This window comes from Limanda limanda, chromosome 9 (assembly GCF_963576545.1).
Source record: "Limanda limanda chromosome 9, fLimLim1.1, whole genome shotgun sequence".
In the NCBI taxonomy this organism is placed as follows: domain Eukaryota; kingdom Metazoa; phylum Chordata; class Actinopteri; order Pleuronectiformes; family Pleuronectidae; genus Limanda; species Limanda limanda.
In genome coordinates this window covers 16,140,607-16,164,646 of record NC_083644.1, presented here as the reverse complement: position 1 = coordinate 16,164,646, position 24,040 = coordinate 16,140,607, and the positions used below count along the sequence as shown (strand labels likewise).

The window sequence follows — 24,040 nt, the reverse complement described above, 5'->3', positions numbered from 1 at the left end:
GCCAGCAGCATTGAAGCCTAATCAGTAACACGACTTGGCCTAGCTCTAGATGGGGGATGAAGTCTTCACGAATAAAACACAGTGGTCAGTTGTTGTTAGTGCCGGCTCAACAGGCAGCTAGACTGAACCTAGCTGTAGGATTTCAGATTTACAGAAGTAAGTGGAACACAGATCTTAGACAAAGTTAAATATGTGGTTAACGCTCACTACTCTCCGTGGGATCCCAAGTGTATATCTTGTCTTATTAAAATTTCACTTGCAACAGAAAGGAATGATATAGCAGCGCACTGCGAGCACTAAATGAAAGCTGAAGCTCTGATCTTTCCATTGATGTGGTTTGCCAGTCACATAGTACATTAGAATGGATGTTGAAGCCTCAAGCCTAAATGGTAGGCACTGAGATGCTTGTGATGCCACAAACACAGCCTGCCAGCCACTGGGGGAAGTATGAGTTCTCTATTTATTGAGTAAGTGTATCAATCATAAGCTATGACAAAAATAGAGTATAACTAATTCTGTGATGATTTTTAAGCAATTCTAGCAATTTGTATAATGGGTGTTTCTCTCTGTCACTTTGATGGCATACTAATGATCACTGATCTAATTGTTGGAACACAGACAGACAGACAGACAGACAGACAGACAGACAGACAGACAGACAGACAGACAGACAGACAGACAGACAGACAGACAGACAGACAGACAGACAGACAGACAGACAGACAGACAGACAGACAGACAGACAGACAGACAGACAGACAGACAGACAGACAGACAGACAGACAGACAGACAGACAGACAGACAGACAGACAGACAGACAGACAGACAGACAGACAGACAGACAGACAGACAGACAGACAGACAGACAGACAGACAGACAGACAGACAGACAGACAGACAGACAGACAGACAGACAGACAGACAGACAGACAGACAGACAGACAGACAGACAGACAGACAGACAGACAGACAGACAGACAGACAGACAGACAGACAGACAGACAGACAGACAGACAGACAGACAGACAGACAGACAGACAGACAGACAGACAGACAGACAGACAGACAGACAGACAGACAGACAGACAGACAGACAGACAGACAGACAGACAGACAGACAGACAGACAGACAGACAGACAGACAGACAGACAGACAGACAGACAGACAGACAGACAGACAGACAGACAGACAGACAGACAGACAGACAGACAGACAGACAGACAGACAGACAGACAGACAGACAGACAGACAGACAGACAGACAGACAGACAGACAGACAGACAGACAGACAGACAGACAGACAGACAGACAGACAGACAGACAGACAGACAGACAGACAGACAGACAGACAGACAGACAGACAGACAGACAGACAGACAGACAGACAGACAGACAGACAGACAGACAGACAGACAGACAGACAGACAGACAGACAGACAGACAGACAGACAGACAGACAGACAGACAGACAGACAGACAGACAGACAGACAGACAGACAGACAGACAGACAGACAGACAGACAGACAGACAGACAGACAGACAGACAGACAGACAGACAGACAGACAGACAGACAGACAGACAGACAGACAGACAGACAGACAGACAGACAGACAGACAGACAGACAGACAGACAGACAGACAGACAGACAGACAGACAGACAGACAGACAGACAGACAGACAGACAGACAGACAGACAGACAGACAGACAGACAGACAGACAGACAGACAGACAGACAGACAGACAGACAGACAGACAGACAGACAGACAGACAGACAGACAGACAGACAGACAGACAGACAGACAGACAGACAGACAGACAGACAGACAGACAGACAGACAGACAGACAGACAGACAGACAGACAGACAGACAGACAGACAGACAGACAGACAGACAGACAGACAGACAGACAGACAGACAGACAGACAGACAGACAGACAGATGGATAGACGGATAGATGGATGGATAGATAGATGGATGGATAGAAAACAGAGACAACGCACTACCACGTCGCAGGATCTCTCATCAGATGGTGAATATTAGAATAGTAGCTCGTCAGCAGCCTCCCAAAACAATAAAACAGCAGTCGACAGACAGCTTAGCCCATCAGCACACTGTTAAATTACAGCCATCAGCACCCCTCCCCCAATCCAGATCTAAACTCTCATCTCTAGCACCAGGAGAACAATCTGCAGAGTAATTAGCCTCCACCAACAGACATTTACAGAGAGAAGGAGGACGTTTGGCTTGATTAAATTATTAAACCACACAAACAAAAAACAAAAGCAGCATCAATGAGGCACTGCGGCTCTCCTTCAAAGCTCCTCGCTGTTCCCTAAATACTGAATACAGAGAATGTGTTCTCCCAAGCCACTAGTTGGCATAATTAGCTAAATGTGTGCATTTGTGTGTGTGTGTGTGTGTGTGTGTGTGTCTTTGCTGTGATTGAAACCATTCCTCCAACTGCTATCTAAAATAACCAAGTGGTTAACGACAACATGATGCCACCCTGCCCCCCCCTCCCCCCACAACATACACACACATCACACATGTCAACACACATACACATTAAACAATACTCTAATTACAACATTTATTTCTCCCCCTTGCCTCCTGCTTCCCTCCAACCCCCAACCCACAAATCTGTGAATCTGGAATTGAATTTAGCCCAAGTTGAGGGCTTCGCTGGCATGAAAAGACTATTTGATTAGAACGGCAGTTGTTTCATTTGTGGTGCAGCAGATTGCAGAGCCTCTCTATCCGGTGTGCAATCTGTATTCATTACTCTGTGTAAAAGGATGATCCATGTCCTGACACCAGGCTCATCATTTCATGCAGATGCACAGCAGCTCCACAAGGCCCTCGCTAAGCCACCATGCCTCCTCCTGAAACCTCAGCAATTATCCTTCACTTTTTTCACCTTTTCACTACTTACTTTCTTTCGCCTGCCTGGCTTCATTTCCATGACAGTGTGGGTAATATTGTTTTCACCTTGTGAGTTTGTGTGTGTGTGTGTGTGTGTATCTGCCCCTCTCTCTTTCTGTGTGTTTGTGAGTGTTAATGGGAAGAAGTGTTCCAGGAGACACCTACAGAAGCAGGAACTTTGGCAGTTGACTGGCCAAATACTTTTTCCATGATAGCGTAAGTATTGTGCAAGATATAGACACAGTGCTGTCATTGAGATGAAAACAAAGGTGCAGATCCAAGATGGTTTGACCCATGAGTACTGAGTACTCATGTAGCAGTAACAGTTGGCCAAGAAAAAGGACGCACAGCTCTTTTTTTACACAGGAGATTTGTATTTGCTTTTAATTTACTTGCACTTGGTGGTGATAGCACACTGTGCACTGCAGATACAGTAAGGAGAGTTATTGCCTATCATGAAATGGATTAAAATTGTACAACCGGCTGCAGTTTTGAGATTGTGTATATTTGTGCACAATTTTGGAAAAACTTTACATACAATAAAATAAGCAAAAAAACGATTGACATGATAGAGATTTCAGATTTTCTGGTGCCATAAGTAAAGTGGTACCATGCAAAAAAAACAAAGCCTTGCAGACTGCCCTTTGCACTCAGTGTCTTCCTTCAGACCACTTTGGCAGCAACTCACTCCGCCATACTGCCGGGATATGAATGGATGGCCCACTGATGAGTGTCCTTACGAGCAGATTCCAACTTAACAGCACATGTATATTTCAGCCAAATATACACAAAATTCAAATGATATCTCAATTAGGTGCTGTTAATTTTGCCTAAAGACTTTATTATGAGCATATGACATATTATGCTGAAAGATAGTATCATGACAAATTAAGTGGAAATGGACAAATTAAAAAATGTAAGTGCATGGAATATGAGAGAGAAGCGTTGTATGAGTTCCTGCTGTTAGAATAAAGACATCCAAATAAAAGTGTCTGCTTTATTTAAAAAAAATGCCCTTAAGGTCTGTGGCTCCTTTTTAAAGAAAATCAGGCTAAAATATAGGCAAATGAATTCAGATAAGGAACCTTGTGTCAGCAGAGATAACCTAGGGAAAACTAATTTTGCTATCAGGGAGACAATTTTAAAATGAATTCTGTGCTGTTGTCATATCCTTTTGTCCATGTCATTATGAGGTGATCTGGGGAGCATCAGCACTGACAATGAGGGAGGATTCCTTAGTTTGCCTTAACAGAACAGGGTCAATTACGATACCCTCTGCTCTCTGGCACAACTGTCTGATGTCTCGTATGTCTTTCAGAAGCCACACATATCTTTCTGCAACTTCCTTCAGGGGTTTGAAAGTAGGTTCCCTAAACTTTCTTGGTCTATGTGGAATGTTAGAAGTAAAATAATCCCTTTGGCAGAGTCACACAGAAGCCACTGTCTCTTCCTTTGAGAGGGGGAGCTTAAAAAAATGAACTTCCAAAGAAGAGGAAAACCACAAACACATGATATATGCCTATCTGCCTTGAACCATATGCTGCAGAGGCAGAATAGAAAGGAAAAGGCAATGGAAATGAGTAAAAATGACATGGCCAGCCTGTGTGTGGCGTTTTTTTTTAGACAGACCAGATAAGAAGACAAGCAGAACTGTTGACAAGCATAAAAAGCTAGTTTGTGTGTGTGTGAGAGTTTTGGACCATGTATCATGTGTGTGAGCCCTTGCCGTGCATTTTTTCACAGCAAGGGAAGACCTGGTAAAAATGCAAATGGATGAGTTTAATTCTAGAGCTGTGCATCCAGCAAGCCGTCCCATGGGTAGACCAAATTAGGTGCCACAAATAACCATCACCAACCACCTGTCTGGAACGCATGCTCATGGCCGCGCCACGCCAGCAATGATTAGCCCATGTTCATCCAGCGATGCTCGCTAGAGACCTGCCTGTCCTCCTCTCCCTATATCACCGCTGAAGGACATTACGACACAGACCTAAATCCACGATGACGTAGCCAAGACAGGCTGTCTAAACCAGAAGACTGTCCAGAGCTGATGAAGCAGCAAACTCGCATAGGAACATCTAATATACAGGCTGACATTGATATTACACACTGCAACCAGCAAAGACTTCCCATAACTGCTGCCAACGTGCTCTATTTAGGGATGGGAGGGAAAAGTATTGTTTACGAGATCAACTCCTCCTCTTCCTCCACCAATATACTCAGTTACTGCTTCTGTCTCTTCCATACAAAAAAAAATGATTGTGCACCACATCTATTACCCTGATCCTCCCCGCTGTCATTCTCCTTTTCACGATTAATATTCTGATGTCTCTGCTGTCGCACAAGACATCAGAATATTAATGGTGTATCTTTCTAACTGATAAGAAAATAATAATTACACCTTTTAGAGGATGTTTGCAGGCATTTTAAACCCAATTAGTCACTACGGTATGTAATATTTGACTCTTGTAATATGGTACTCATTTATAGACCTGGCTGCAGCCCACAAATACATTGTTTATCAGCCCCTATGAAAAGACAGTAGCTGTATAAAAGTAGAACCCGTTGATTAGTGTCATTAAGACATGATCTATAACGGCTCTGTGATAGTTTTATCACCCTGTTTAATATTTAACTTAATGTGCCATCCACCTCATCTCTCTACGACAAATTGCATAACATCACCGATGATGAATTTAAAAAGGTGAGCATTGTCTGAAAGAGTGAATTGACGATGGCTCTTTCGGGAATCGAGTTAACACATGGCCTATTCTGCTGCAGTTTGTTCTCTTTCCTGATTATGGAGAATAACCACCCTGTACTGTGCTTGCTCTGGACAAGTGAGGGTTACAAATCACCCCTGTAGTAGTTGGAAGAGTTGAAGGCACTCTGCGCAAGGTTTTACTGCCTGTCTTCTATGAATGGCTCCCTGAAGGCCTCTACGATAATAGCTCACAGCCGTGCCCTTCACGGAGCCTGACATCGAGCACATCCCTACAGCAGAATGGAATGGCATATCAACTTACCCAATGGGGTATCATATCAACCCATCCACTGGTTTCTGTTCATAACGTAGGCAGAAGATGAAATGAAATAGTGGCAGCTGGAACTTACATGTCCATTTGCAATTCACTCAGTTTGGACATAGGACACATTTTAAGACTTTTTTAAAGGTCCCATGAAACTGAGCTCTTGAATTATTAATGAAAGTGAATGAGATTTTTCGACAGTCCAGGCCCTCTGCTCTAAAGTACATGGCGTAGCACAAAATGCAGGTTTGCACATGAATGCTGACTAAGTGGCCAAACATCGACAAGTTTGTAGATTTCAGGTTTACCCCCACCTTTGTACGACGACGAAAACAAGAGGGCAACATAACAAATGTATGTCTCCAAAGAGCAACGCTAGTGGAATCATCGATGAAAAATTGACTCACGAATACAACTGAAGCTTACGGTCAAATACTTTTATACATACATCAGATCTCTATAAAGAAATAACTCATGTTCATCTCTGCTATTTCTGGTTTCATCCTGTTAGCAGTGGTTTACTGTACTGATAAATGAAGTTAAAATTACTGATAGAAATGAAGACAGCCTAACCAGTCTCTGAAATATTTGCATTAATTAAATGCACTGTAGGTATTCAGGTATAAGCTCTACAATCAATTAAAACATTTATGCCAATGAGGTGATAAACCAGAGGCCTTCAGGGGTCCAATTTGCAAATGTTTGAGGCCTGTGTGGATCTTGGTTTTCCTTACAGTGCCCATGTTAGTAGGTGAGAGTGAACACACAGCACGTGCCTCACAGCTTTTCAGCATTTCACAGATTTTTCAAATGTGCTACACATAAGTGTGACACTTTTCCCTAGTTTCGACATCTAAAGTAAAGATCAGATGTTGTCGGATGTTCTCTCTCAATCCCTCTCTCTCGCACTCAAAGTCAAACTCAATGTAACAGCGTTGCAACAGAAAACTGGTGACAAGAAACCATGCAAGTCATAGAAATTCAACAAGTTAGCTGTCTTGCACACATTTGAAGAAATTGGATAGTATAGCACTAGCTCCACTACAATTTAAGGATAATGTAAGCGAGGCTGTGTGATGTTATTTGTGTACCCAATTATTTGTTTGGTCCACATGAACTTGTCTTCAATCCTCAAGGCCAATTATATCTGCAGCCAAGGCACAGTGATGTATTTAGCTAAATGCTAAAGTCAACATGATAACACATTTACCATGTTCACCAATGACATCTAGCATGTTATCAGGCAAATTTTGCTAGCCTGTGTGCTAACATTAAAAACAAAGTATGGCTCAGGCCGACAGGAATGCGATTTCTGTTTGAGTATTTGGTAAATACCTTTGAACTGAAAACAGAAATGTTCTGGTGCAAAAAAAGCAACAGACAGCAAACCTGAAATAGTGTCACATGGTCCTGGTCATTGCAGCCAACAAAACCAGAATTGGGCTTTTGAGGTAAGTGAGTGTGTCAAAAAAAAAGAAATATACAAAACAGAGACATTCATCCATCCAGCCATCCATCATAACCAGTTCTACGGTGAAGCCAATTTCCACAAAGCTGCTAAGCTGATTGAGGCAGACCAAATCTGTTTCACCAGCTTACATTCCTTCAAAATGGCCATCTCACTTCCAATATCACGGGCTTTTACTGTTCCCCATTCCCCTGGCTCAGGCTGAGAGTTAGCAAGGCTTAGCTGGATGAAACACTCCAACAGCCCAGTTCTTCCCTGGAACCCACTGATATCGCTGTAGCACAGCCTCTCCCCACATAGCTACACTTAGTTGGTTTATTTACTCATGCTATTATTCTTTGTTTAATTTCTCTGTTTCCTTTTTCTGGTCATATCAGAACAATAATACAACCATAATATATAAACTCAAGATGTATGTGGATTCTGACGGTTATGGGCACAAAGACACAATCTAATCACAGCGTCTGTATACACACACACACACACACATTGACAAAATGCACAGGCAGCACTTAACCACAACACCTTTTACTGGAGTAGATTAAATTCACACAAGGTCTCTTTGAAGAAGGAAATTGGACTGATAAGAAACCGAAGCTTGTGAGCTGTCCTATGGAGAGAGTGCATGGAAGTGTGCGATGGAAATGGGTTTTCACTGGTTTTTGTCAACTGTGAACTGGCTCTCGCATGTGGCACTGTACATAGTTTGTTCATATACCTGATATTTATCATTCTTTTGTTGTTTACAGTGTTGTATTCCACTCCCCAGTCACTTTCTCCCCCGTCTCTCTCCCTCACACTTTCTCTGTCATTTTGCCACAACAGCAAATATCCTGTTGGCCCAGGCTGCAGGCTGCTGGTGCTGGTCTATCTGGCTCTGGGATCGATCCGGCTCCAAGCTGAGGCCTCCCATTCATCTCAGAGCCATAAAATGTGATTAGTGCTGACTACAGCACTGCAGGGAGATGGGCTGATAGGCCTGATAGCCTCAGATAGACTGGGCTGGACACTCTACAGGAAGACAGCAGTAACAGCATGCTGTGAATTCATCTTTCTTCATTTTCTCTATGGATCGCTATTTGTTTTTCTTATCACTCTCATCTTTGTCAATCTCTTCCCTCCGTCTATCTACCTCTCTACCTCTGTATTTATATTTGTGTCCCTATACATTTTATCTCTCATTTTTTGTTTGCTTCATATCTAAGCCTGACAAGCTTGTATGCACAGAAAATAGAAAGCAAACATAAACAAACTTGAAACCCATTGATTTCACTCGTACCTTCCTCTCATTTTGCAAAGATATATTTAAATGGTAGCACCACCCTCCATCCCCCTGAAGCCGCACTCACTGTACCCACATGCAGTGTATCTCTGTGGCACGTGAGCGCCTCTCTCAACCAATCACAGAGCTATGAGCTTGCTAGTGGCAGAATCAAGCTTGGAGACTGTGACAAGACGTGAGGTAGAAAATAGAGGACAGCCTCAGTTCTCAGCCAATCTAATCAGTTGATAGTGTTTATATATGATCTGTCAATGTCGCACCGCAATGTTTGAGGACACAAAAGAGGAGAAAGAAAATGTTTGGCTGTGGCTAGTTAAAACAATCTGTGAGTACCAGTTATGATTGCTGACATAATGACAGCGTATCATGCATAAATGTAACTTAAAAAACATAGTATTTTTGAAATTCAATAGCATAGTGGATCCAAGACCAAAATGATCATGGTTATAAGTACTATTGCAATTGTTACTTTGTGCTGAAAATGTTAACCTCAGTTAAAAAATGGTAATATAAAAAATCTAATTAAGCACCATATAATATCACAACCAGCTAACTTCTGACTTTGTCTGCTTAGTCAACTGATATAAATCTAAAGCTCTTACACTGCCTGCCCTTCCAACATGTTTTTACAACACACAAGGCTTGTGCTTGCTGCGCCTGTGTCTTGGAGACTCCCTAACTTTGGTTGATGCTGGACAGGATCAACCATATCACCATGGTGATTACAGTCATTAAAGATGGAAACAGTACAACTAACAGTTGAGAATTTTAGCGCACAGTATTTTGTGAAACCGATAACCACGTCATCCCCACTCTCCACCCAATATTAGGAGGGAAGCACAGGAATCACACCAGGACATGGTTCTGCAACGTTTTCCTGCTAAAGAGATGAAAATCCAACCTGACTTTTATAAAAAAAATACTATATTTGTACTCTTATAAGGGCAACATAAGCTGCTGTTCTTGCAGTACTGTACTTAACCAACAGAATATCAATAGTATCACCTATGTTTATAACTTAATACATTTTTTGTCAACAACATAATATCTTTTACGATGTAAAATGATATATCAACGATGTTGATAAAGTACTTTCTTATTAATAATATAAATTACATTGTTGGTATGTTGTATTTATTTGTTCATATTCATTAATTTGTAAACAGAACCCTCTACATCAGTTAGATCTCACCAGCGGGAGTAGGCAGGGGCTTTGGAGTTCATTCACTTTGTCAGAACTGATAGAAGAAAACACCAAACTTGATGGTTTTCCTCTTATTGCTGCCTCAAACCGGAGTCTTTGTGTGTTATACAATGGAATTGGGAGCAGAGTCCTTGTCTATGATTAATGGTAGCACTATATAGGACCACAGCATTCTGACCTGTGTCTCACGGACATTCTCCACCGTGAAGTTGAACCAGACTCTGAAGCGTGGGTTGCAGGTGTCGGGCCGGATGAAGAGGTCAAACTCGAATTCACTGATGTAGTCAACACGGCCGAGGTTTCCTGCAAAGGCAGCAAGACAGCTTACATTAGTATTACGAAGAGCTGAGCAGTCCTCAACACAGAATCATTATCAGTATTTTCTCAAGGTTTTCAGTCAGTGGATTCAAAACATTACAAACAGGCGTGCAATTAAAACAGTGTGATAACACAACATGACCTTACTTCAAATTGAGGATCTGCTTCCTAAGGCAGATGTGTTAAATCAATATGTCACAGTCAGCTGTCTAATAATGGTGCATCGCCTCCTGATTTATCCATGTTTGTAGCTGCACATGTTTCTACATTGGTAAGTCTCTCAAACCCAAGTATAAAACCCAAGTATAAGGAGCAGAACAGACAAGGCTGTTCCAGCCATCCATAACTGACACACTGTATACGATGCAAAAAGATCCAGATGATCAGTGGAAGTATAATTAATCCAATGGGAACTATTTCCCCGCTTCCAATTCTCAAAGCTGTCTATAAGATGACTGGCTAGTAGATTATTACATGACAAGCATTCTAAATATAGGCTGTGTCTGTACTTTCTGATTCATATCGGGACACATATGTGAACGACATTCTTGTGGCGCATGTGCAAATTAATGATTGTCACAGTCAAAGTAACGAGATGGAGGAGAGTGAGATAAGAATGTGTTTTCCTTCACGTTATATTGACAACTTCACCCAAAGCATGAGAGTAGTCGACGCTGACGTTTTAAAAGCTGAACTGAAATGTTGTATAAGACCAGCAGCTGTTCAAGAGTTAAAGTCACTGGAAAACAGGGCAGAGCAATAATCTCAAAGTCCCTCACAACTTTACATCGGGGTACTGTTGACCACCTGGTGCCAGGTAGTGACATAGCAGCAGCACGAACACACACACACACATACACACAAACACAGCTGATTATAGACAGATGGGCTAACTACCACACTGTCAAAGTAGATCCCTCTCCTTCTGCCATCGGACTGACCTAATCCACTACTGAGCTTGTAACACACGCGCACACACACACACACACACTTTTCTCCACTGAAGCTATCCACAGAGGTGCAATCATTCGTTTATGGAGGACTACAGCAAACAACAACAGTATTTGGATGTGGAATTTCATATTTAAAGTGGTATATTCAAAGTGATTTTGTTTATTTATTTGAAACACAGCATTCAATATCAATGCAAACTCAGTGAGAAAATAAATTGCAAACTAAAAAATGTTATAGATGGATGTTTTATAAACCAAATTTCTTAGCTGATAAAGTACTCAAATACAGAATGAAAATATGTATTTGATAACTATCAGAACAATATATGCGTATCATTCCTACCAATAAAAATGTCCAAAGTTGCATGATGAATTGTATATGTTATATTAGACCTATTGAGGCAACCACATGACAAGAATATGATTTACAAACAATATATTTTATGAGAAGTATGATCTTCATTTAGCCATGACAACAGTGTAGCTTGACACATGGGCTCTCCATGATTTTACAAAGACAATGAAGATAAATGATAATGCCTAGTTATCATCCAGCTCTTGTTTGTCTATCACAGTGGCTGACTAGTTAAGAAGCAGGCAGCCATGCGTGGACTAGCTCTTTTGGCAGACTGGCAATGGAATTCTGAACCATTTACAGCAGATAAAGGCGAGAGCAGGCGGAGGGCTGAACCAGACCCAGCTGCAGCTCGCAAGCACTGACAAAGAGAGGAGATTGACAGCAGAGCAGCACCTGTTCCAGACAGATGTGTCTTCAAAACTATCATCTCTCATACCAACATCACAGCTATTCACAGAGCTGCCAAATGCAGCCTATTAGACCAAGTTCATAAAAGCCTTCAAAGGTCAGCACTCCTATCAGTCTTAATAATGCTTTTCAATAATGGAAGCACAGCCACTTTTTGAGGGTCATTACTTTTTTTAAGATTGAAAGTGAGTAAATGCTTTTAAACCATTATCAGAAATCAATACATTAACACAAAAAAACTTCCCTATACTGTTAAATTAAAATAAATGTTAAACTATACCCATCAGAGTTCTCCCTCCCTTTCAGATGTGGCGGCTTGAACTGCTTTCATAAATAAATATAATTTACTCTTTTTTTTATAAATTGTATCACAAATGAATTAATTTCTTATGGAAACATTTTACAGAACATCTCCATAAGTACAAAAAAACTGAAAAACCTCACAATAGCTGCAAAGTAAGACTTATTCAAAGAATAATGACTAACAAACAACAACCTGTCCTGAAGAACATCCCAAATTAACAAACGGCTCCGTACAATCATGCTACGAAATTCTGGGCAAAACTCCGACAGTGGAGATAAAGTTATTGACCAAACTAATATCTGTCAGCTCCTGCTTGTGAATACTGTAGCATGGGGGGGGCAACAGACAGCAGCCATGGGCAACTGGGTTATTGAGCCCGATGCTGGAAGGCCTGACGTGAGAGATGGCTCCAGCCCCCAAGGTTAGAATTACATGTTCAGTCCGTGGAGCAGCAGGGATATGACACACCATTGATTCCCGTTTTAATTTTATGGTGGCTAGCTCCAGATTCAAACGTTTTGGTAGGCCGGTGGCTTGACCCTTTTTAATCAATCTTATATCATTTACGATTTAACTAACGCAAACATCTAACCGATTTTTCGGAAGCAACCCCTGAAAGATTTAGAGATAAACTAGACAAAGAAAAAGAAGGTTTATTGAGTATGATGTGGAAAAGCAATTCACAGTAGACGGAGAAAGATGCATTCGTCCAGAATTATTAAGAGACAGAGACTATATTAGTGTAAGTGATGTTAATGAACTACAGACTGAGAGAAGATGAGAAATAGGAAAAAAGACAAAATAGCTAGTTCTTGACATCTCTTGCATAATACTCTTGAGTATCATCTTTCTCCGTAGTCTTCTTCAGTGGTGTCTTGGCAGGTTATGCTGAATATCAATCTTTGACCTTGAGGGAAAACTAGTGCAGCGTTTAAGACATTAACAAATTGCTTTTCAATGAACAGCTTAGCCCTGCCGGTGCAGCCCAACAAAACACAATTGCTGGTTCTGAACAAGATTTTACACATGACAGCGTCTCCTTGAGGAAAACCCTGAACAAAACCCTCCCCAGATCTCCTTGTCTGTCTTTCTCTGATTCTTCCTCTGCTTCCGTCTCTCACACAACCATGAAAACAAATAGGGAAAATATATTGAGACAAGAGTAGGGTTGCAAAATTCCGGGAATATTCAAAGTTGGAAACTTTCTATGGGAATTAACGGGAATATACGGGAATTAACGGGAATATACGGGAATTAACGGGAATAAACGGGAATATACGGGAATTAACGGGAATAAACTGGAAATCTTGTGGGTAATTTATACTAACTGTATTTACCTTGTCATATACAGACATAAATATAAACATTTTGTTTTGTCATAGGCTGATTTGAGCCCTGAGGAAACTTTGGGCACTTGACTATATGCTTCTGCATTGTTGTGTCATTCTTAACATAGGTCTTTGCACAGTATTTGCAAATGTACACAGCCTTTCCTTCTACATTGGATGGGGTTAAATCTCTCCACAGATGAGAGAGTGCACGTGGCATTACTCTGTAGAATAAGATGAGAAAAAAGTTTTAAAAAAAACACTAATGCAATGCCAGATATAAATAGTTAGCCAAACAATTGGAACCGCTGCAAACCTATTTTACAATTGATGGATAAATGAATGGAAATCGGCTAGATGAACAGATGAACAATCCTCAATCAGCATGCTAATATATTTTCCCCAGTAATATCATAGAAACTTACCTGACTAGTCCTGCACACTACAGTGTGATGGAAGAATGCACAGTGGAGGGTTGAAATTCAACATGCAGCGTGTGCTGCATTCCATACATCTTTAAAATAGAGTTTTGAATGATGTTTTTATTGCTTAGCGTTTAATTTGCGTAGTTTTTTTTCAAAATTCCCAAAATTCCCAAGCCAAAATTCCCATGGAAAGTTTCCGGAAAGTTTCCGGAAATTTACCGGAAACTTTCCGCCCCTTTGCAACCCTAGACAAGAGTGAAAAATTAAATAACAATCTTCTGAAAACAAAAATGTCAGAGTAAAATGCTGTATAACCTGCATCAATACACAGGGCCATAGGCAACTAGGTGCAAACATGCGATGGCCAAGTGGACAGTCAGTCATTCACACATCCCAGTGTGTGTGTGTGTGTGTGTGTGTGTGTTGCATTGTGTGTGCATGAGAGAGGGAAAGAAAGAGCTGGAGAGGGAGCAGAAGAACCTGGCTAATGTAATCCCATTACGGAGGTACAAGAGGGAGCAGTCACAGTGCTCAGCCCACACAAAGGGCCGGCCTGCAGCCTGTAGCTATCCACTGGATGGATGGTTTCTGCCATGCAGATGGATCATCGAACAGCAGCAGCAGGCCTGTCTGCCTTGAGCCTGAGGTGGAACTCACTCACACAGCCAGCCATTAGAATGCTAATAGGCAGTTGTTTCAAAACGAAACAGACTGCGGTTACTGTGCTTTCTCCACGGCAGACGTGTGGGGTATTGTCTCCTCAGTCTTGTATATTTTTAACACACAAGTTTGATCCCATAAATTCTCCATAATATGTATGGCATTGGGGTGGGAACATGGTGCAGAGGTTGGCACTGTCAGCATGAAGGAGCTTGGTTTCTCTGGCTCCTTCCTCCCGAGGTACAAAGACATGCTGATTGGGATTGAGGTTAATTATGAGATTCTAAATTGATGGTTAATGGGAATGTGAGCATCAATAGTTAGTTATATGTCGGCCCTGCAATACGCTAGCAACCTTTCTAGCATGTAATATACTTCTTGCCCATTGTCAGCTGGCATTGGCTCCATGCAGCCCCCCATGACCCTCAAATGATAAGTGCTACAGATAATGGATGGAGAGTTGGATGTATAACATTAAATGTGTTTGGATTTTTTGTTTAACAGTCTTTAGCGACTCCGTCAGTAATTTACTGCTCTTCTCTGTCTCTCTATCATCCGTGCTGTGTGCTGTGCAGGCCGCGTTAAACCCAAACCGAGAGCGCCGCCATCTCCTACAGCTCTATACATCGTCTAAGTTTATAAATACTGTTGTTTTTACTCAGCCTGAGTTTACACCGCGAGAGAGAGAAATGGAGAGAAAGGGCGACCAAGCAGGCGATGAATCACATGCTGCTCTAAAGAAAGAGTTAAGTTATTAATAAAAGTATCGATCATTATGTGATGATTATGTTAATATCAACTTTTAAACTGTAGCGGGTCAGAGACGTCAGCTCTGAGACACACACAGAAAAACCTGTCGATGATCTGATTATCATTAATTATCGGGCAGCAGGGCTCCATTTGATTGGGCTAATATATTGACATGCAGTAAACACTGACCGAATTATCTCTGGATATTACAATTTCAACAATAAAATACCAAACTTTAAAGATTAACCTCGAGCCAATTCCCCCAGTCCACGCATACATGTGCACCCACATAAGATAGTACATTCAATTCCCTTTGACGGGCAAAGGCAAGGCCACAACCGTGTTTAAACACTGGACAAGAGATTAAAAGAGTGCTGTACTGCTGAGGGAGACCAGCCAGCCACCTTTTTAAAGTTATTTTTTGCTGTGTTCAATTTCATTATTGGAAAACACATCAGTTTCCCCCCCGGCTGCTCTGCGGTGTATGGAGGATTCCTGGACACAGAAAAGGGCGACTGATAAAGATAGAATTGATTCCAGCCAAAAGCAGCAGCCATAGTGAAGGGGTCTCAGTTTAGACCTGCAGCTAAACGTCTGTATTTTTTTCTCAGCGTCTCTTTCTCTCTCCCTCTTGTCTTAAGGCAAGTTGTCACCAAGGAAACATAAATCTCCTGTCTCATGACTTCTTAAAGCCTGCCTTCTCCCCTGATTCCTTATCACTTCATCTGCAGGCAAGATTAAACAGGTCACCTCCAAGTTTCCACAATCTAACTAACTATCTAACAGGTGCACTAAACTGCAGTCTACCTGTTCATATGGTTTAAAGCAGAGGTCCGCGGAGGTACTGCTGGGGGGTCGCGAAATCTTTGGTTGATTAGACAATTTAAAACATTTTTTATAATTTTTTATTTATTTTCGAACCAATTTTTTTCCAGAAATGTAAATGTCTTTAAATACACATTAACATGCATCCAACATATTGTGAGGCTCATACGACCCTCTGCCTGACAACCTCCATCCGTCCAAGATTAGATAAGTTGTGTGCTACCCATCAAGGTCCTACATCTCACTATTGCAGGAGTATGTGTGCCATCTACGGATGGCTTGAGGATTCACTGTCACTTCTACATGCATGTTTAAAATAAAAACATGAATCTGTGAATTATTTAATAGCTCAGTGTTGTATGGAAGATGTATGTTTATAAATGGCAGTGGCATGGCCACCCTGTACCTTGCACATTTTTAAATTAAAAACATGAATATACGAACCTGTGTAGTATTTGAATAGCTTAGTATTGAATGCACAATAACAGGGTAGCTATGTTTATACATGGCACTAGGCCCAGTTTAATATAAAACACAATTTTATACAATATATATAGTAGGGGGTCCCTGCTCCATCTCTCCACCAGTTTGCGGGTCCTTGGCTTGAAAAACGTTGAAGACCCCTAGTTTAAAGGACTGGCTCAGATTTTTCCAGTCTTTTTTATAGGAATATTTTATGGTTGGAGAAAAAAGTCCTCAATTGGTTTCTTGTAGAGATGAACAGATTGTCATTTCATTATGGTTGATATAAAGTTAACCTCTCAATACCATGTTTCCACTCCCAATACTGATACGTGGGCTTTGTTAAAAAAATATGAAACTTTGATACACCATTAATAAGATAAATTGATTTAACACATTACAAACACAAATCACATGAAAGAAACCTAGCCAATTCTAAATAAACTAATGAATGTAATTTTGAACGGACAAGCCATTTCCATAGGTTGGTTAAGGAAGCACACACACACCACATGCCATTACTATGGTATCCAAAGTCAGTTAAATTAGATTCAACTTTATTGTCATTGCACAGTACAGGTACATATACAACGAAATGCAGTTAGCTGGAGAGGAGAGAAACTCTTCCCCAAAGGAAACTTTCTCCAGTTGCCACATGCAACAGCTCAAAAGTTACATGTCAAGAAGCACAAAAGGCTTCTGTGGATAAACACGGCAGCAAGATGTCCTGTGTGGAGACACTTCAGCTACTTAGGGACATGCTTTGACAGAGAGTGGCTGAAAAAGTCTTGAAAGAGCCTGAGCTAATGTATATCAGAGACAAAACAGAAAGGAGATGAATATTATAAAATGGAGCAACAACACGGTCCAAGTTCATCACCTGAAGCATCACATTATCTTTTTATCTCTTATCATAAGAATAAGGGTTCACATAAAAACACCACAGCAACTAACAGCAAGTTTACTATGTGACTGATATTTGATCTTTTAAATGTCTGCCTCCAACTTCATTGAGAACATTTTATGGTTGAAAACCAAAAGGACCTGACTGGACAGTCGACTGCCAACAAGATTGTCTGATAACAAAAAGCTTTTTAATTTAAACATAAAATTTAAAACTGCCTTGTCTCATGTCCTACACAGCCACTCACACAATAGTGGATTGTATATTTGTAAACACTACTTGGAAAGTGCTGTGAAACTAATCGGCATACACAACAACATCAGAATAAGAGCAGACAATAAGAGGGGGACAATAAGGGAAAAATCATATTGTTATTAGTCCATCTATGCTTCAGTGAGCTCCTCGTGTCAATATAGATGAAGAAAGCTGGGCCCGAGGACAGCAGGGAGATATGCAGGCAGCCTGCACATATCTGATGATGTACAGGCCTGCCTGCACATTCTAAAGAGAACACATTTCCCAGCTAGCCTTTTTTAATTGTATTTTTTCCTTCCAAAAGGGCCTAGAGCTAGACTGGTATTCTCCATCTGAAGCGGTTGGTGTAGTAATGGTCATAGTGATGCATTCATACTGGGACAGGCTTAATTGTATTATCAATCTCATCCAGACAGTGCTTTAGCCCCACAGCTCTGGACATGCTTCTGTCAGACACTCTGCATTAGTATTGGGGAGTAAACCATGAGGAATTGCAATCTTCACTTTCATCTGTTTCTCAAGCCTTAAAACTGTTGGTTTGCCAGTTAGATGATGTTTTAGTCAGAGTTGGGGCGCTGCAATCCCTCGGTTCCTATCCTCTCTCCATCACTTTCTGTCTGTCTGCCCATCTGTCTGTCACTCCACCTCTCTCGCTCTATTTATCTTTTGCTTTTGGTGTATTCTGTGTTGGTGGCCACTGAGTAAATACAAGTCTGTTCCAATTTCATGCTATCTCTTAACAAGTTAATTATGTTGAGCCCTACAAAGACTGAGGACGGACAGAGGAGGTGGCGCCACTGGCACAGGGACGACAACCCAGGTCGGGCCTTTGTTGTTCTATCTCTTTTTGTGTCCTCCTCTCCAAACACTCTCCCCCTTTCGTCTCTCTTCTCCTCTTCTATATTCTCTTGGTGTAAGTCCATCCTTCTCTTCCTCAGAAGTAATCTTTCCAGCGGCTCCAGTGGTGGAGGAGAGTTTGGAGATAAAAGTGTAGGGAGCTGAGGAGTCCTTGGCAAGCCTAAGGCAAGGAGAAGGTCAACAGGCCTGCTAAGAAGGGCTGTTATCATCTTGGTAACATGTTATCGGAGAGCCTGCAGTAGTCTTTATTTACAGTTATTGCTCCCTCTGGGTGCACACTTCAACGCCTGAGGCTGATTGCTCTGTAATGAGTTCAGGAACACAGGGAGCCGATGCAAGAAAAGAAGAGAAACAAGGGAGGCAAGAAATCATTGGCCAATAACCAATAGGTCAGCAGGAAAAAAAAATACAAGGAAGTACTGAAAATGTCGGTCACTGAGAATGCCAGAGAGAGAGACAAAAAGAAAATCTTTTCTTCCAACCAAGACAGTTTTTCTTTTCAGCCACTATGCCTGGCAGTTAAGAGCAAACAAATCACCCCAAAGTGGACTGAATTTTCTCAAATAAGGAACAATCCAGTTAATCCAGTATGGCAGTAAATGGCTCTTGACCTGGAGTCGCTGTATTTGTTCTGAGTAACAGCCACTGCTTGGACCCAGAACACTTGATTTCCATCTCTAATGTCCAGAATGTCTCTTCTAATTTACTTTGCTAGTGGTTCTTTTCCTGTATTTATTTGGCTGACCAATCCGGTGCTGTCTCTGCTAATCAGATTGGTCCATATTTAATGGGCTGAAAGGTGAAGGTGCAAGAGTGAATCCAGGAGTTGAGCAAGTCAGGGGAGAGGATATCTGTAAACATCAGGTTGTTTCTTTTTTTCAGTCAGGAGCAATGCACAGGAAATTTCTCATCGTGAAACAGCTTTTGAATCTAAAGAATTACACTAAATGCTGCCACTGTCAATGCAATACCAGCTTTTCAGAAAGAAAAAAATGAAAGAGCAGGAAAAAGCAGTGCTGATTGCCATTCAAAAGGCTGGCAAAAGATCAACCAGTTTCTTATACATATATGTACTTTTCTAGAATACACCATAAAAGCAAATCAATTCTATGACAAGCTAATCCCTTTTTATACCATCGGATATGGGAGATTAAGAGACATAATTTGGTAATTCAATTTAGACATAATTCATCAGAGAAGAAGAGTGCAGGGAGCTTTTGGGGACGGTTCTTCTTTCTCACTGCAGGAGGTACCAGATGATGCTCAGTTGATGTTGCAAATTGAACCAAAATGACTTAATTTAGAAAGAAATATCCTATCATCTATACAAGGCATTGTGGTGACAGTCATTAAAACTAGAATAACCGCATTGCGTTTAAATGCCTCTGTTAACAAGTTCAGATTCCATGTACACATTTCTACCAAGTTTTGTCAGATTCAGATAAGGACACTGCAACCTTTGACCACTGAAATCACTTCATCTTTGAGTCAGAGTGACAAATGATCAGAAGTCAAAGAAATTCACTCGAGCAGTCTTAAGATATCACCCTCAAGAGTCAAGAGGCCAAACGCATGCTTTTAACCTGTGGCTACCAAAATTCAATCCAAGATCCAGAGATACTGCGTTCACAGGGGATATACATTATAATTTGTAAGGTCAAAGTGACCTTGGCCTTTGACCACCAACAACAAATCAGTTCACCCTTGAGTCCAAGTGAATATTTGTACCAAATTTCAAGAAATTCCCTCAAGGTATTTTTGAGATATTGTGTTCACAAGAATGTGACGAACGGAAAACTCGAAAAAAGAAATGCTTCCGGGGCGGAGGCATAAAAACAGAACTGGACAGTATCATCAAGAACTAAAGCACTTGGATATAATTCCAGTTAGTGACCAGCTAATTTAATAGATGATGAAAACCAAATCAGAGCAAAAAAGAGAGTAAAATTATAAACACAATCATCAGGTGTGTATTTGCAGAAACATGAATCCAAATTCATGCTAATGATGTTCTGTGTCTGCTGGATGCATGAACAAACAACTCCACACTGACATATGTGCCTTACCAACTTAATTAAGTTATATTATGTAATGTTGTTAATGCACTGCACCAAGTGGCCAAAAATCAATTATTGGAAGTGTAATCACATACTCTGCTAAAGTCCTGGTTGGGTTACCCTAAAATCCATTCTTCTGTAAGGCTTTATATCTTAGGCAGTTTTTCAAGAAATTATTTCTATTGCAATTTCTGAATGTTGAAACGTAAGCCTGATAACAATCTATCTGAATCTGAGTCCTTTTTAATTATATCATAGCATCGTTCGCAGACTAATTTCAGGTGCAGGTAACTCTTCTTATCTCTTGGAACTGTCTTTTGTGAAATGCAGTGATTGGAGATAATATATGAATTTTGCTGTTGCCTTTTCTTTTATACAAAAATATTAGTGCAACAGTAGATGAATACAGATGCTTGAGATAATAAATAGGAATGTATAAATGAATATAGTAAGAGTAAAACAGGCATCTTGAAAAAATTTGAATAGATATTATTGCCGTCTCTCCGAAAACAAGAGCTCAATCCAACATCTTCACTACTACGAGCTGTTTGAAAATGTCTACTGAAATAAATCCTGATAACAGCGTTTGCCCCCGAGTGAATTTCAATACTGTTTACTTTGAGCAGTAGACCTACGAGATAGCTGCCTGGCTTCAGACCAAAATGTATTCTATCAAAATTCTGCTCCTGTCAGTATTTCACCCTCCACTGTATAAGCACATTCTGTACATGAGTTTGTGTTATCAAACAAATCCTGGCACATCAATGGAGCTAATCTCAGAGAGAGGTTTGCTAAATAAATCAACAGAATAAACACAGGCAGCTTGAAAAACACGGACTGGTAAAGCATTACAAATCCTCGCCATTTTCCCAAACTGTACAGTCTTGCCTGGGATGAAAAATGAGATGTCTGCTCTGAAACTGTGTTTATGGCGTCAGAAATTGCTTGGAAATGAATTACTGGATAAATCACTAGAGCCTTGTGTGCAAGCCCCATTCGTGCAATGCAGAAATCTGGCTGCAGTAAGTTTCACTTATGACACACTTGTATCACAATGCTAGAGGCAGGCCCAGAGCCAATTAACAATGATGTACCAAAGTACATTTAGACGACAAAATACCCTAAAGCTGGAGTTTAAAATCAACAACAAAGATAAACCTGTTAGTGTCGCACCACATCCTCTCATACCAATGAAATAAAAACAGAGCCAAATTTCAGGTTACAAACAGGCAGTGTTTTATACATTATCCAGTATCTGAACACTCTTCCTCTCAACCTTTCCAAATCTCACAGCCACACTGGGAATACAGTTGATAATCAAAATCCTTTCATTACTCAAAATTACCAAATGGGGTTTGCTGCTGCTAGCATTTGGTGACATTTTGAGAAGAAAATACGCTGGCTGGGCTTTCTGTGGGAAGCTCATATCAGAGCCATCAACGACAAACTTACAAAGCACCAAGGGTGTTTGTACTACTTCCTGGCAGAGGAAGCATCTTCAACCAGTGCAACAGAGCCAATGTGTTCACTCAGTGATTACACATGACCATATGCAACAGGCTGAATGTCAGACAGGTTTCATTTGCTCTACTGATACCACTTCTCACGTCCCATGGCAAAACCCTCCCTCAGCCCCTGTGAAGCCATGTGACAAAGGCAGACATAATGACCACCTTTGGAGTCAAATTTATGCAAATGAATAAGTGAGAGAACAACAAAAGGACATGCTTCTTGGAAATAAATTAATCATTCATTCAATAACTGAGTTTTTAAAGACACTTTTGTGTCTTGCATCACCCATGGGAAGCTTCCCATAGGGTCAAGCCCATATAACACACAGGCCACTGGCACGGAAAGGGAAATAAACCTGACAATATATGCCTGGGTAAAGCCAAAGATAGACTGTGATGATAATAAAAACCACAATAATAACAAAGACTAATCTCTTATGGATACAAATGGCCAACAAATAGTATAAATCAAAAGCAATGGTCTTGCCAACAGTCCCCAGACAACACAAATTTATCTCTATACTCTGCTACTGACTTTAAAGAAAGAGAGAGGGGAGAAAACTGCTAAAAGGGAAAACTGGAGAGGCCGTTTAGTGATTTGAGCAGTGAAGCTTCACCGCTGCCAAGGACATGTAAGAGAGACAGAGAGACTGGGAGTGCCTCTCAATACATCAGATGTCAGGAGTGCTCCCTCCCACTCAGACGAATGGATCTTATTTTGGAAAGTCCATAAGAGCTTGAGCGATCTAAGGTCAGTGAGCTATACAGAGAATACAGTTAAAGTCAAAAACAACCAAAGGCGACAAGTCTGCACAATGCAGTGGCATCTACATGTTTGAGGAAATAAGTGTCAGGAAATTGTTAAATTATGTTCATTTAAAAGAAAACGTGACAATGAAAAAATATGTATTCTTTAATGCTTGGTCTGTCTCCCTTCATGCGTTGTTTCATCAGAGAGGGAGGCGGGGCTAGGCCCAGAGCGAAAGACTGCGGCAAGCTCAGGCCTCTCCAAGCCACTCCTCTTGAGCATCTGGCTTGGTTGTAAAAACATTTCCCTCTTCTTTAATCAATGGAAACTTAACTATCCTGATTCATTGGGAACTCAGGCGTGTATAAATATCTTCTGACAACATTGACTGCGTTTTTTTCCTTCCTCCACCATCACCAGACCACGAGCCAGCTACTACCCAGCGCGCCGCACTGTTTGTAATGTTGTTATTCTCTGTACTTCCTTATTTCTTTCCCTCTACTCGACCATCTTTCTCTCTATCTCGGTTTCTATCTTTCGGTCTTTGCTCTGTAAATTTTGCTTTGAGTATGACTCTAATCAGTTGTTCTTTAGAGGATCTGTGCAACATGACAATTTCTGGGAGAAGATATGGCCTGACAGATTAAATACACTGCTCAGTGTTCGAGGGAAGGAAAAACAAAATTAAAGGAAAAAGGAGGAAAACACAATAAAAATCCTAATCAGCTGTGGAACAGTGGCAATATTTTCTTCCACATGTATCCTCATTACTTATCTCCTGACGGCTTTTTTTGTTTTGGTCCAATCTTAAAAATATTTCTTCATCGGTTATCGTTACTGGTGTGATTTAATATCTTTAGAGCAAGTCCATGATGTGCTTGAGAGATTCCATACAGTATATAATAGAGGTGGAAACCTTAATCGCAGGGTCATAAAAGATAAACACATTGCTCCACTTTTGACTTTCACTTTGACAATAATCACCTGGCCAGTGGCAAGCAGT

At 40.9% G+C, this 24,040-nt stretch overlaps 1 protein-coding gene across 1 annotated transcript in view; it reads right to left on the bottom strand.

The window, feature by feature from the left end:
• The window catches only part of agbl4 (AGBL carboxypeptidase 4), a 263,547-nt gene that overhangs the window by 231,211 nt on the left and 8,296 nt on the right, over window positions 1–24,040 (bottom strand). Inside the window, exon 3 of the mRNA XM_061078886.1 lies at window positions 10,092–10,216. Within this exon, the coding sequence (XP_060934869.1) occupies window positions 10,092–10,216 (125 nt within the window). The remainder of the gene's footprint in view (window positions 1–10,091; window positions 10,217–24,040) is intronic.